Raw genomic sequence first — 14,163 nt, forward strand, 5'->3', positions numbered from 1 at the left:
TTGTCCAAACCCATGAACTTGCACTCATTTATGGGACAACCTCATGGGATGAGCTGGAAACTGCTAGTAAAGCAGCAGGGTGCCCTTGCTGGCAGGAGCGACAGTGTGGAGGTGATAGTGCCAGCTCGGTGACCAACACCAAGCCCGAAGCACTGGTCCCACAGGCAGCAGACTGGGCTTGAGTGCCTGGACCCATCTGAGGTGTTCAAGAGGCTGCACCTCCACCACCAGCTGCGCAGCCACCGCTGGCCTTGCTGATGGGGTTAGGATCCTCCTCATGCAGATGCATTGCCAGCAATACGTCAGCCTGTGGGATTCCCCCCAGATGCTGGAGCTGGGGAAATGAGGAGCTGGGTCAAAAAGAAATGAAGTGAAACCAGATGCCAGGCCAGCCCCAGGGTGGCTGCAGTCAGAGGATGCTCCTGGAAGGCTGTGAAGTCTCCGAACGCTGTTGTGCACCACGCACATGCACTGCACAAGCAAGGTACCAGGGGAGGAAGGATGCATGACCTTTTCCTCACCAAAGGGGGAAGCAAAGCCAACAGCCACAGGACAAACCCGCATAAATAAAGGGTCTGCAAGATTCCGTATGTAATAAACATCCCTGGACCAGTAAACTCACCGCTTTGCTCCTGCCTCTTGCCTGGACTGGCAGAGTTTGGGCCAGTTGCCTGGGAGGGCAGGTCAGGAAACAACAACAGCCCAGCACCTTGAGGACACACACTGTCACTGAGCCCCATCCAGCCAGGCATGAGCCTCCTGGCACCCATGGGACACACGGACTGATGGCCGTCCCTGTTTGCACCACTCTGACAGCAGCTCTGCCAGCCCAAACACCAACTAAAACAACAAGCGCACGCTTTTCCTACATCAAAATACGCTTTTCAGTTCCTGAGCCAGAAAGCAGACGGCTGGTGGTGTTATCCCCAGCTGCAGCTGCTGGCAAATGCCGCTGTTCCTGTGTAATAAGCAACGAGGCGCGAGCGTGTCGTGCTCCTCCGCACGGTGCTGCTGCCAGCGCTCCCGGGGCGGGCAGGGGGGCGCAAGGGGGCTGTGGTCCCGCTGCCCGTCTGCCTGTGCCCGGTACCTGCAAGGCCCTGGCGAGCTGGGGAGGAAGGATGCAGCATTTTGATGTAGTCGGGGGACGTATTTGAAATGGAGTGGGAGACAGCAAAGAGAGGGGATAAATAATTCTAAGGGCTTCTGGGGACAACAGATATAGGCTGAAAAGCAATCTGGCTTGCACAGTAGACTGGAGGAGCCCCCAGCAGTGGCTTCTGTCCCTCCCTGAGGAGAGGGCACAGGCAGTGGAGATGGCATGGGGATGACAGAGTCATCCATCCAGGTGATGATGGTTGCTTCTCCTCTAATCCTCATCAAGAAGTAAGAGCGCAGCCACGAAACCTCCCTGCACCCTTCTCCTCCTCTTGGCTAAACTCCAGTGTGGCAGCCCCTGACCACCACTCTGACCAAGATCCACCCTCAGAAAAGGCTGTCTCCTTCCTCCAGCCCCCACCACCAAAAGGCATTACTGTAGTGAAGACAGACCCTTCCCAGTTTCTGCCACAGCTGGAGTGAGGCAGCTGCTCTGGGGCTGCACCCAGAGCAGGATTTGGCCCAGGCTCCCTGTGCCTGCCCTGGCACTGCCAGACCCCGGCCAGGCGAGCTCAGCCCTGCTGCAGACGGAGCCTTTGCAACAACGCGGCCCTTGTTGCTAATAGATTTCTTCCCATGTGCAAACGCTAAACCCCTTAAGGAGCTGGGGCGGCAGGTTCAGTACCAGCCTGGCCCAGAGCTCCTTAGCTGAGGCTCAGCAGCTTGTGTAACCCAGGAAATCCCGGCTCTGCACTTCTTGGGGGCACCGCACACCCAGAGATGTGCAAGGACATAACCGACACAGCCACACACCCACTCTGCAGGGAGATACGCCACCCTGGGGCAAAGCAACCCCAATTCCCAGCCTGGGACAAAGGGCAGCATGCCTTGGTGTGCGCGCTGGGACAACCTTACCCTCTTCCGATGGGTTCAGACCGAGGGCCCAGCTCAGGCAGCACCGCCAGCCCTCCCCCGCAAAACGCTGAGAACCGACAGACTGAGCTCTTCAATGAAGACTTCAGTAATTCCTTAATAAACTTCTCACGTAATGCACAAATTATGTCTGTACAGCGCTGGTCTCTACTAGAGCATGGTCTGCATGCCAAACTTTTAAAAGGCCTGTATTTGGAGCACCAAATTGATTCTTGATGATTACATTTCTGCATGGACTTAGCAGTCCAAAAACGGGAACTCTTAAATAGATGATTAGTAGCAACTTGTGAATACAGCTCGCATGTGAAACCCTTCCCCTTCCCCCTCATCATCTAAAATTTTCACACCCTACTCTGGTGCTAAAACCACCCTCTGAGTAGATGTGGGACCACAAATCACCATGTCTGGGACACATCAGTTTCCCTCCCTCTACAGACCAAAGGCCCGTGGCACTGGCTGTGGCACAGAGCAACAGGCTGTGTGTGTCACACCTCCTGGTCATTTGGTGTTGGGGAAGGACTGGGGCACACTAAAACAACACAGGCCTAATTACTGCCAAAATGGCAGATTTCTGTTAACGACTGTGAATGGACTCTGTTCCAGCAGGCTCCCCTGCCTGCCCCAGGCCACCCTTGCCCCTCAGTGGGGCTCTCAGACTCCCACAGATGCTCCCCTGATGCTGTGGGGAGGAGAAATATAAGGCCTCCATGCCTCATCCCTGTTCGGCAGTGCCAGCCGTGGGACACTGTGCTGCTATGGGGGAGTCCCGGCATGGGAGGAACCGTCACTGTGATTTGGAGAGTGGGAGGGCATTGTGGGAACCCTCCAGAGGACTGCTGCGAGCTTCCCCGTGTGGCCTCAGCACCTCAGTGCTCCAGAAAGCATCACAGCCGTGCAGCAAAGCCTCTCAACTTCCTGCTGTTTGTTTGTCTGTTCCTCCATCAAAGGGCTTCAGCTCTTGGAAGCTACTTCTCCACCAAGTGCTGGTGAGGAAGCCCTTGGCTGGCACCAGCCGCCCTCCAGCTGCCAGAGCAGCCCCATCCACTCCTCTCAGCACACCTCCAGATGCTCAGCTCCAGCAGCCACTTTCTAGAGCAGACTGAAGAGCCAAGCTGGGCTGGTTTGAGACCTCTGCTAGCACTATAGCCCAGACTCTCCTCCCAACCATGCTGCAAAACCTTCACTTGGGTGCAAGGAGTCATGAACAGCTGCACTGCACAGGCAGGAGGACCTGCCTGCTGGAGATGGTTATCTGCAACTCTGGAAAGCTCCATCCCAGGCAACAGCCCACCTGCATTGTTGTATTTTACAGCCACCACCACTGCCTAAGCTGATACCCAGGGAATACAGCTGCTCCTCCTTGCTTGCAGCTGCCAGCAGTATTTTTTTTTCTTTAATCTCAGGAGAAGGTACAGGACGTACTGTCTCAGCCCAGATGCGCCGGCAGCCTGGCCTGGCTGTGGATTCAGCATTAGACTGCTCACAGCCCAGAATAACTCCATTCCTCTTCCAAACATCTGCCTGAGTTAGCAGTGCTGCCGCTGAGCTCCCAGCAAACACGGAGCACTGCAAGTGCCGTGCCTCCGGCTGCAGAAATTGCACAGGCTTGCTTCCTCTCCTTAATGGGCTTCTGAGGGTTATTTTACCAGCTCTCAAAACAAACCCAGCACACAGGTCACCTGCATCAGCTCCCACACAATCACAAGCAGGAACAAAGCTCTTCCTTTCCACAAAAAAATGTCCTGTTCAAGCTCTCCCTAGGTTTTAGGCAGAAGAAAAGGCAAATGCCCTTGCAGCCACACAACGACTCAAGTGTCGGCGCTTTGTAGTCTGTAGCTGCCCCTTTAATGTAGATATCCTTTCCTGCAGGACAAACTTTATCATTTCCAGCACTGTGGATTCCCAAGATGCCTCCAGCTGTTATTAGCTTCTTGTCCCAGGGGACAGCAGTGAAGATCTCACCCAGCAGCAGGAACAGAGGCAGCAGCCACCCTTCCAGCCCCAGCTGCATTCATCTTTGGACCCGAGAAGATCTGGGACCTCTCCTGAGGTCCAACATCACAGGCAGCTAGAAGGTACCTTGCTCCCAGATGGAGTAATGTCATAAAAGCACCTGCCTGAGGACCTGTGGGTTAAGTTCTTCCCAAAGAGACCTTCAAGGCAAGTGTTGCGGGGGCAGCACTGATGGCCCCCGGCAGTGCCAGCACTGGTGGGAACCCAGCGTCCACCACAACATTGTAGGGTCAGCACCGGCCCCACACAGGAAGGGAAGAGGCAGGGATGGCTGTGGGGATAGGAGTGGGAGCGTGGTGTGGTGCACTGGTCTGGGGTCAGCCCAAGGCTGCCGAGAGCAGCTGTGCAATCAATATCACTGCTGTGCTTCCTCTTGCACGCCACCAGCATGACCGGAGGGATCTATAACCAGGAAACTCATTAAAAATAGAGCCTAAGCTCTGTTTTTTGTAACTGGAGAGTTCTCAGGACATTTTTGGGAGTGCCACAGTGTTTCCCCACTCTGTTCATCTCAGCTGTGGGGCTGCTTTGAAACAGGGAGGCTGGGCTGGCCTGGCACAGAGGCCTATGCTGCAGCAGCACCCACACGCGGATGCTCTCACTGTGCTCTGATGGACACCTTCACCATGTCCCCATGCACCTGAGGTGCCCCAGGCACAGCCCCTGCAGCTCATGCCCACTCTGGAGGCTGATCTACAGCAAGACATGGGTCACCTGGCCATCACTCAGCCCCATCGCAGCAGGGACCACCTGTGCATGCCCCAGGGAAAGTGACTTTTTGCTTGCCTGCCTGCAACTCTTGCCTGTACACTTCTTAGCAGGGCAAGAGCACAGGAGGGCCTGGACTTCTCAATTTGGCCAGGATCTGGCACAGAAGCCCCAGCACAACATAAATACTTAGAGTATCATTGCCCAGCCTGTGTAGCCTGACAGCACACCTGAGGAGCTGAAATGCTGCAGGGGACAACAGGACTTCTAATTAAGGTTATCTCTGCAGAAGCACCTCCTTGCATGGAAAGCATTTCAGACCAGACGTGGGCTCCTGCAGCCCCCCTCTCTGCACCCAGGAGCCCCTGCCAGACACAGCCCTCTGGGGCACAGCGGAGAGATGGATCTGGGGGGACATCCACGTACCGCTTCAGCAGGAGCTACTGCTCCTCAAAGGCCACTCCAATCCCCCCAAGTGACCCCAAAGGACAGGCCAACCCCAGGCTACGCAACAGTTAAACCCCAGCGTTTGCCTCGCAGGAGGGCCAGGAGATCCTGTTGCTTAGAGAAATGCGTTTGTCCAAGACAAACAGTGGCCGGGCATTGTTTCAGCATGACTCAAATGAGTGGAAACGCTCCTGTGCCATCCTGTTTGCTGTCTGGAGGTTTCCCCCTACCTTCAGGATGTGCAAGCAGGCTCCAGGACATTTCCTATTTGCTGTTTTCTCACTCCTCCGTTTCCCGTAAGCGTCTGTGCCCAGCACTGCTGGGTGCACCGGTGCAGCAGCCAGAGCAGTCCCAGTCTGTGCCTGGAAAGTGCAGCCTACAACTGGACAGCCAGCGGGCTGCTGGTGGGAACAGCACTGCACTCCCAGAAAATGGTGTATCGCCTACAAAACACACTGGTCTGCAACCGTTCACCTCCTCCGATGGGCCAAAAAGGTAAAAAGGATACAACACAGCCAAGTGGACTGATCTCCATCCATCTTCCCCATTGCTACGGAGATGGGAAGATGGCACCCAGACCTTTCCAAGCCAGAGCAGCTCACCCTGCCCCATGGTGCCTGTCCACAGCTCCGTAACCAAGCTCAGGAAAGCTCTGCTGATTCGCCCCAAGCTCACTGATGTTTTGCCCCACACTTGCTACCCTGCTTTTAAGGCCTTGGTGTTGAATGTGTGCTGGTGCAGCCATGGTTCACACCTACCCACCTCCTAGCAAGGGTGCAGTCATGCTGCTGCGGAGTTCCAGCCATTGTGCACAGCCCCAGGCACCATGTCCTGCTTGGAAAACACCTCCTGGTGTGCTGTGGGAGCAGGCACCAGGACACCGGCATCTCCTTCAGCTCCAAATCCAATCACGTCACCTTGCTGCCTATGCTAGGACAGCTTTGAGTACAAAGGAGCAATGCTGAGATAAATCCCCCTGGGCACAGCTGGTGTGGCAGAGTTACGTGAAGTGGGGAGGAAAAAGCGAGTGACAATGGAGAGACCCTGCCTTCGCCCCCCAGCCCTCCTCCTCCCCCACAACCACCTTCCCAACTTCCTTCAAGCCTGTGCACGTGGCAAATCACACAGCTGGAGCTGGCACCTCTTATTTCACACCTACAATGTGTTTTTATCTTGCTAAAAGTATAAAAATAGCGAAGATTTTTTTTCTTGTTTTCTCACAAAGACACTCATGCTTTGTCAGCTCATGTTTTCATCTGGAAAGCCTTTTAGCAGCAAGGTGGGAGCCCCGCGGGGCAGGAGGGCAGGCTGGCGTTTGCACAGCTCGCCCCGCGCTGGGGGATCTGGCAACAAGAGGGATCGGGAACTTGTTTTCACACGAAGATCAAAACAGCACAAGAAGAAAAGCACAACATAGCCCAAACTGACCCAGAATGTCAAAACTGCAACAACAGAAAGTTCAGCCCAAAAATGCAGCCTGTGAGGGCTTTTATTGCTTGGGTTGTTTGTCCCCACTGCGGGTGGCAGGAGGTGGGAGAACATGGCTTCGGCTGGGTCAAATATTCAGCAGTCAGCCCTATGGTCTCATGTCTTGTTCCCTGCTGTGCCGGAGACCTCACCCTCCAGCAGAGCACCCCAAAGCTTAACTCGGTCCCGCCAAGGCATGCCTGGTCCACAAGCCACATCCAGGCAGTGAGATACCTTCTCTGCTCCCTAACCATGTGTGGAAATAATGCAAAGCTGATCCATGCAGAGACACAAACATGGAGTGATTTCACTGTGGACTAATTGCAGGCAAACAATTTGTTCCATCACAGGCTGCACCACTAACAAACGGGACTGGCCGTGCTGGGCAGTGCTGACTGAAGCTGACAATCTGACACAGCTCCATGGCTGTGCCCGGCTGCCACTGCTGCCTCCATCCTGCTTTAAACTCTAGTAGCTGAGTATGATTAACTGAGGCTGCATTTACCATTCTGGGCACTAAAATCCCGCCAGGACACCCAAAGGGGATGCAGGAGCCCCCCATGCTCCAAGCGTGGTGCTGTCCTAGAGAGAGGACACCTTGGCATCCACGTTTCTCTGGCCCCAGCTCTCCCTGCCAAGAGCACAAGCCGCGAGGGGAGGTGACACTTCTACCATGGGCACAGAGTTGTCTTTTTCCAGCCTGGGAACAGCAGTGACTTCTGCAGTTTAGGCAACCAGAAATGCTCTTGTGAGTATGTCCTAAGCTGGCTTGGGCTTCTAGGAAACAACTGGTGGTGATTAATGACCATGAGTCCCCTGCTGGTGAACTTCTCTGTCTCCACCCTCATTCCATCCAGATGCACATGCAAGAGCAATGACTGCTTCAGTCCTTTGCAGCTCAGCCTTTGTCCAAGGGTGCTGCTGGACATGTCTTAGGATTGCTCTCACTAATAACACTTCCAATAGGCAAGAAAAAGACACTCAGCTTAAGCTTTTTTATCTTTCTCCAAGAATATTTTCATTAGGATTAGCAAGTCTAGCTAAGCCCTCTCAGATGCTCAAACTGTGCTTTTGAGAAGCCATCAAGTCATCCTGAGTTGATAATCTGATTCACCCTGGATTAAAACAAAACCTGAAGTTCATCCTTGGAACAATGCAGCCTAAACTAAACCAGTTTCTTTAAGCACCAGCCTGGAAACACCTATGTCCCTGAAGCCCACTGGTGGCCCATGAGTGGGAAGAGCTGGGCCACCCCTCGGTGCGCAGCTCCCACTGCCAGCTGCCACCACAGTCAGCACTGGCTGATGGACCAGGGGTCTGAAGAGAAGTGACCATGGCGCTGTCTTCATGCTTGCAAGCCCAGGTCACCAACAGAGTTGCCCACTCAGTATTCTCTGGGGGAATATTTCCTCGGCAGAAGGTGCACTGACACTCCAGGGACCCACAACCTCACTGTAGCCCAAACTCAACCCTGCTCTCTGCGACATTCACAGCCATAACTTCTGAGCCCTGACATTCAAACTGATGCCCCAGAATGCAAACACAACACCTCTGCAGGGACACACCTCTAGCAAATGTGCTGTAATCTAGGTATGGATTTTGGCACCAGTGATCAGGAAGCCTTGTGACAGTGTGTGAGAATAGGGAAACCACAGCAACATTGCACACTTCATTCATTCCAGACTACAAGTTTCAGATTAAGTCTCTCTGCAGTGATTAAAGCAGGGAGACTGCTTCCCAATAGGTTTTCTTTCAAAGACCAAACTAAGTTGAAGAGAAGACATGCCAGCCGCCCCCTGCCCACCCTCTCTGCCAACATGGGGAGGGGGCTGTACCTGTACACCGGTTGCATTTCCCTGGCAATCCCAATGACTGCTCCCTCCGGGAAGTTGTCAAACTCCTCAAACAGGTCTCGGATGTTGGTCTTGTACTTCAGGTCCAAGTCTACCTGGATGATCTGTGTTATTTCTGAAAGCACAAAGAAACATCAGCTATATAAAACAAAACTGAAACCAGTGATTACCAACGGCTACATGACAAATCACACCCAATGACAATTTGGTGCAATCAGCCCCACAGGCAAGACTTGGCCAATTCATGGCAAATGCAATCCAGCTGCAACCTCTACATAAAGTTACCAACCTTCAAACATCGTGACAGCATTTACCATGGCATATTTTAGGTATGATTTACTTTAGAAACCATTTCTGGCAACCTCTTGCTTCTGTCTGTCCCCTCCTTCCTTCCAGAAGACCAGTCTTCTGTACAACTGACAAAAGCAAGAGGTAGCTCCAGCACAGCCTCCCCCTTTCTGGAAGTGTTTCTGCAGAAGGAGCCACACAAAACCCCATGGTCACCTTATTCTGCCTACTCCTGGGAAAAACTACCAACCCCACGAGGATTTCCCAGCTCCAGCCCACACAGCATCCATCCCTGTCTCGAAGCATCAGAGCAATTCCCATCAGACAGCATCAATAATTCAGTCAGCCACATGACACCCTCAGTTACACCTGCAAAAGCTCATGAGATACTTAGAGACATGGGTTAGTGCTAGAGTTAGCTTACGGTTGGACAATGACCTTAAGTGTCTCTTCCAACCACAATGATTCTATGATTCCATCAGCTGCTGGCAGCCTGACATGAGCTTACCTGTGGGCAGGGGTCACAGCTCCCTGTTTGCACAGAACTGCTGGTCCTCTGCAGAACCCTGGAAAACCTTATTATTGCCGTCAGAGACACGAAGGGTCGTGCAGCTGTGGAAGCATCTTCCACTTGCAGTGGGAAAGTCAAGAGTGAGGAGAGGCTGGAGGACATCATTACCAAGGCCAGGCCTGAGCTTGTTAACAGGGTCAGCCCCCTGCCTGCATTTGTCATAGTCTCCTCTGCAGTGCATAAGACTGATTGATGGAGATGTTGCTTGGGAGACGGTGCAGGAGACTTGCCTTGTCACAACTGCTTGTCCCAGGCGGTCTGAGGATCTTATATGGGTTGTAGCAGGCCAAGTAGAATGCAACAAATGCAAACACTAGGAGAAACTGGACCATAAGAGGGGTTCCCCCAGACCCAGGCAAAGCCATAGTCATCTTCTGGCCAGCCAAGCTCAGCCCTACTCAGGGACTGTGAATGGAGGTGAGCCTTCTCCTGGGGCATTAGGTAATGCCATCGCTATTTATAGGTGTTATAAAAGCCAAGAGCAAACTGGCCAAGTTGCTTAGCACTCCACACTAATTGGATTAAAAAGTCTGTCAACCTGTTTTGGCCCCACTCATGATGCACAAGTGCTGTTGGAGCTTCCCGTAGGCTGGATGTGTGTGTCACCACCACTGTCACAGCCACAAGCAAACACAGCCCTCAGCCTTCCTGCTGCCCAGCCCTTCGGACAGGGGGACAAGCCCAGCCTCCCCTCATCCCCTGTTGCCCACGTCCTCTGTGCCTGCGGGCAGGGCTTCCCACCAGGCTGCCATTTCTGGGGTGATGCCCATGCTTCAGCCTTCACACCATCTTGCTTCCTCGCCCCTGGGGCCCACTGTGCTGGGACAGGCTGCTGGCTACACTGCTGAGAGCAAGGGGCAATTGCTCTGTTTTCAGCCCCCAAAGCCACCACTGGGAGCAGAGACCCAGAGACACTGAGAGCAGCCCGGCACGGGCAGTCATCCTCCGGCTCAGGAACGCAGCTTCGCCATTTCAAATGCATTCATCACTTGGTGTTTGTGTTTCGAGCAGACACTGGGCTGTACAGCAGCTCTGAATTTTTTGCAGATCCTGCACTAATGCGAGGCTCTTGGCAATTGGTTGTATCTACCACGCTGTCCTTATTTAAGAAGGAAAAAGCTCCGTGAGGTTAAGCATGAAATATATTGCTTACTCTGTGAAGCATCCAAGCAGAAATATAAATCAAGGAGAAATAGTATGTAAGCTACAACCCAGGCTGTATCTCAATTTATTTTTTTAACGTTCATCACTCTCTATCTGCTAAAGGGAAAGGCCACAGTCCCTTCAGCCGGCGGTATGGCAATCCCCAGGCCTACCCAGTATTTACCACCACCATAATCCTCTGTTTGCAAAGATTTAAAACCCAAGCGTAGTAATTCACCATAGGCTAAAGCAGGTCTTGACCTGAAAGCAATTTTCCTCAGCCTTTCTAACTGCCTTAGAAATCGCTAGCACAACTCAAGCAGATGAATAGGCCAGAGAACATGATTTCTTGCAACAAGAGACATACCCCAAATACCCCAGACCTCCCCAGCAGTCCACAGCACAGTGGTGCAAAACCCTAAATCCTTAACACTACTGCACTTGAGAATATCCAGGCTGGTCACAAAACTCCAGGGTGAGGAGACTCAGATCTCCAGGGCAAGGAGCCCCCAGACCCACAGCACAAGCTCAGCCCAAGCAAAGCAGGGTAGGAGCCTGAGCCCTCTCAGGTGAGGCAGAGGGGATGGGGTTCCCAGGAGGATCCCAGCACAGCTCACCCCCATGCACAGCAGCCTTCTGACGCTTCATCAGGTTTCAATTAAATCAACTGTGAGGCACGTCATACAATTGTTCTCTAAAATTACAGATGAGCACTAACTGCAATTAATCACAGCAGAGAATGAAAGCTGAGCTCTGGGGAAGCTCTAATCGCAGCGCTGCCTGTCCCAGCACCAGCACCCCACACTGGTCCCACGCTGTGCTGGCAGAGCCCCCCAGGAGAAACGCACTAATAAATTAGACCCAGAGAGCGCAAAGTACTTTTCCTTTTTTTTGAAGCAAACATGAACTGCAACACTGAGACAAAACCGAGCATGGGTGACATTAAGCATTGCTTTGCCAGATGCAGCTTGCACGGATAGATTAATGGCCAAGACGATTTCTCTGCCTGTGACTGGCAAGGGGCCAGGCACTAATATTTATGATTTATCATGCTATTTTGCTTTGTCCTGGCTTCCATGTGGGGGTGGAGGAATCATGTGCTCTCTTAGGCACAAACAGCTTGGAGGGGTCCAGCTGGAAATGTGGGAAAAGCCTGAGAGATTTTGCTTGGTCAGTTTTCTAACTTTGTCATACAGCATTTTACCCTCTGTGCCATTCAACTCCAGCTCCTCCAGCCACAGCACGTAAAGGGGAGTTATGCCACTCAAAATGGATATGATCTCCATTAGCAGTGACAGCTTTATGGCCCAGGCTGGCCCTGTTTAACAGTCATAATGTTTTACTGCAGCCTCGTACCAGCAGCCACAGCAGGGCTGGTGTCCAGGCTGGGCTCAAACCCACCCTCCAGTCACATCCAGGCGAGAAAGACCAGCATCAGGAGTGCGTGATCCCACAGTAGGGCACGGGGAGGACAAGTGCTGCTTGGGCTGACCCAGCCAGGGCTCTGGGGATGCTGTGCAGCCAGAACCTCTGCAGCAGCTATTGCCCTTTCTTGACCTGCAGCCTACGGATGGGCAGGCTTGAGCCTGCCTCTGTAGGCTAGGACTACTTTTGCCTAGCCTGAGTTGAGGGAACGGCCTGCAAGAGATTTAAATAGCGGATTTAAAACTACAGGAAAGTGGATAGATGATAGATGTAGAGTCAGGAGGAGATGCAAGAGCCTGCAGTGAGTCTGAGGAAAGCTGCCAAAGATGTAAGTTTATGGGCACAACTCCCTAGGCTGCTTTGGGAACACCAGCTTCCTCTGTGCAAACCACACCAGATCTAGGGCAGAGGGATGCCACCACCAGCAGCCACTGTCACTCTGGAGAGGGGAAAGGAGTGAAAATATTAACAACTTGTGTCCAGGACCAAATAGTGAAATGGGAAAGCTACGGTCACAATGCAAAGGGCAGATGCTGTCCAGCAAATGGCATAGTCTAAATCTTGTTAACTGAACAGTGGTTTAACAGCTTTAGACCAGAAGCAGCAAGAATTGAAACCTCCTGGAGGTGGTGTAGTTCTCCAGTCCATCAACAGGCTCGTGTTGGCACAAGCTCAGCTCCCTCCTCAGAATACAAAATCCTGCCTGCACCTAGTCTGGCCGCAGAGCCAGAGTGTGACATGGCAGGAGGAGACACGCCACTGCCCTGTCAGGGTACGCTGTGCCCAAACCTCCGACTCACTCCTGAGACAGATGCCTGTCTCCGATGCTACAGGTGATGTGGCTCTGCTCCTGCCATCCGCTGTATCAGAGTCCCTGCACGTCTCAGCAAACCTGCTTTTAAGGACCTAAGCACCCTGGTGCATCATGCCAACGTGGAGCCTCCTTGGACAGGTATCAGATGGGAGCACCCCGATCTCCCTGTGCCCCCTCTGCATCACAGCAGCCACTTCCAAGGCCAGAGGCTGGGGCCTTGTGCCCATGCAGAGCAGAAGAGGCGAGATCAAGGAGGACGCTGCTGGGATTGCCTCGCGACCCAGGCACGCCGCTTCCCGCTCTGCACAGAGCCAGCAGCAGCAAGTCCTGCAACACAAGGAGGCAGGAGCCCCCTGCACCCTTCTGGAAACTGCACAGGGGCAATGGTCTGGCAAGGACAGGGCGATGGGCAGGTTCAGACAGCTGCCAGGTGCTGAGGAGCTCAGGGACCCTCTGCAGGGACAGCAGCGGCTGCAGCCAGCACAGGTGACACTGCGCAGGGAAGGGATGGGAGTGTCCCCTGCTGGCTGCAGCTCTGGGTTCTGCGGGGCTGTGGCCGGGGCTCTTGGGAAGGGCCAGGGGCTGGCTGTGCATTTTGCCACTTGATTTGAACCCTCAAAAGGAAGAGGGTCTGGCAGCCCAGGCTCTACAAGTTGGGGTCAGCAGGGCCGCAGGGATAAGGTCTGCTGGCCTGTAAATGCTCAGCACACCTGGACAGCTTCCCCTCTACCTCTCTCCATCGCTTTTGAGTTTGGCTCCATCTACAAATGATTTTTTTTAGCTGCCTCCATCATGACAGGGGGACATCCTAAGGAAACCAGGAGCTGTGAAGGACCAGCAGCAACTTTCGGATCACTGCCCAGGGCAATAAACCTCCTGGCACAGGGCAGCAGCAGCCCCTGCTCCAGTGGGCAGGGTGCCTGCCGGCAGCAACTGCCCGTGCTGGCTGCAAAACCAGGATCCTCCACCTTGCCAGCTCAGAGGGACACGTGGCCAAGAAAAACACCACTCCCACAGCCAGCACCAAGGCCCGCGTGGGCACAGAGCGGGTGACAGGCTCTGGAGCATCCCTGTGCAACCCAGACACTGCTGCCCAGCAGAACCAGCTGATGACCCTCAAAAGCCCGAGCTGCAGTGGGAAGCAGAGCACAAGTGCAGCTGCGGTGCCAGGCAGCATTGCCAGCATCATGAGAAGCCCAGCGTGGATATACATGGTTTATTTATGCAAACACACTGGGTGCTCCATCCTGCCCTTCATCAGATGTTCCCTGTGTTTGGCTCACCCCCAGCTGCCCCCAGCCACCCTCCCTCCTGCCTCCTGCAGGGCTGTGAGCACGTTCCCCTCCAGCTGTGCACCCTGCCAGGCCTTATTTCCTCCATGGATAAAGTCTCCCCCTCTGCTTCCA

At 53.7% G+C, this 14,163-nt stretch overlaps 1 protein-coding gene across 3 annotated transcripts in view; it reads right to left on the minus strand.

Moving 5' to 3' along the window:
- XXYLT1 (xyloside xylosyltransferase 1) overlaps positions 1 to 14,163 on the minus strand; it is a 33,804-nt gene that overhangs the window by 4,709 nt on the left and 14,932 nt on the right. For all 3 annotated transcript variants that reach the window (XM_065073923.1, XM_065073924.1, XM_065073925.1), the window contains exon 3: positions 8,499 to 8,631. In XM_065073923.1, the coding sequence (XP_064929995.1) occupies positions 8,499 to 8,631 (133 nt within the window). The remainder of the gene's footprint in view (positions 1 to 8,498; positions 8,632 to 14,163) is intronic.

The sequence above is a fragment of the Columba livia genome, chromosome 9 (genome assembly GCF_036013475.1).
Source record: "Columba livia isolate bColLiv1 breed racing homer chromosome 9, bColLiv1.pat.W.v2, whole genome shotgun sequence".
Classification (NCBI taxonomy): Eukaryota; Metazoa; Chordata; class Aves; order Columbiformes; family Columbidae; genus Columba; species Columba livia.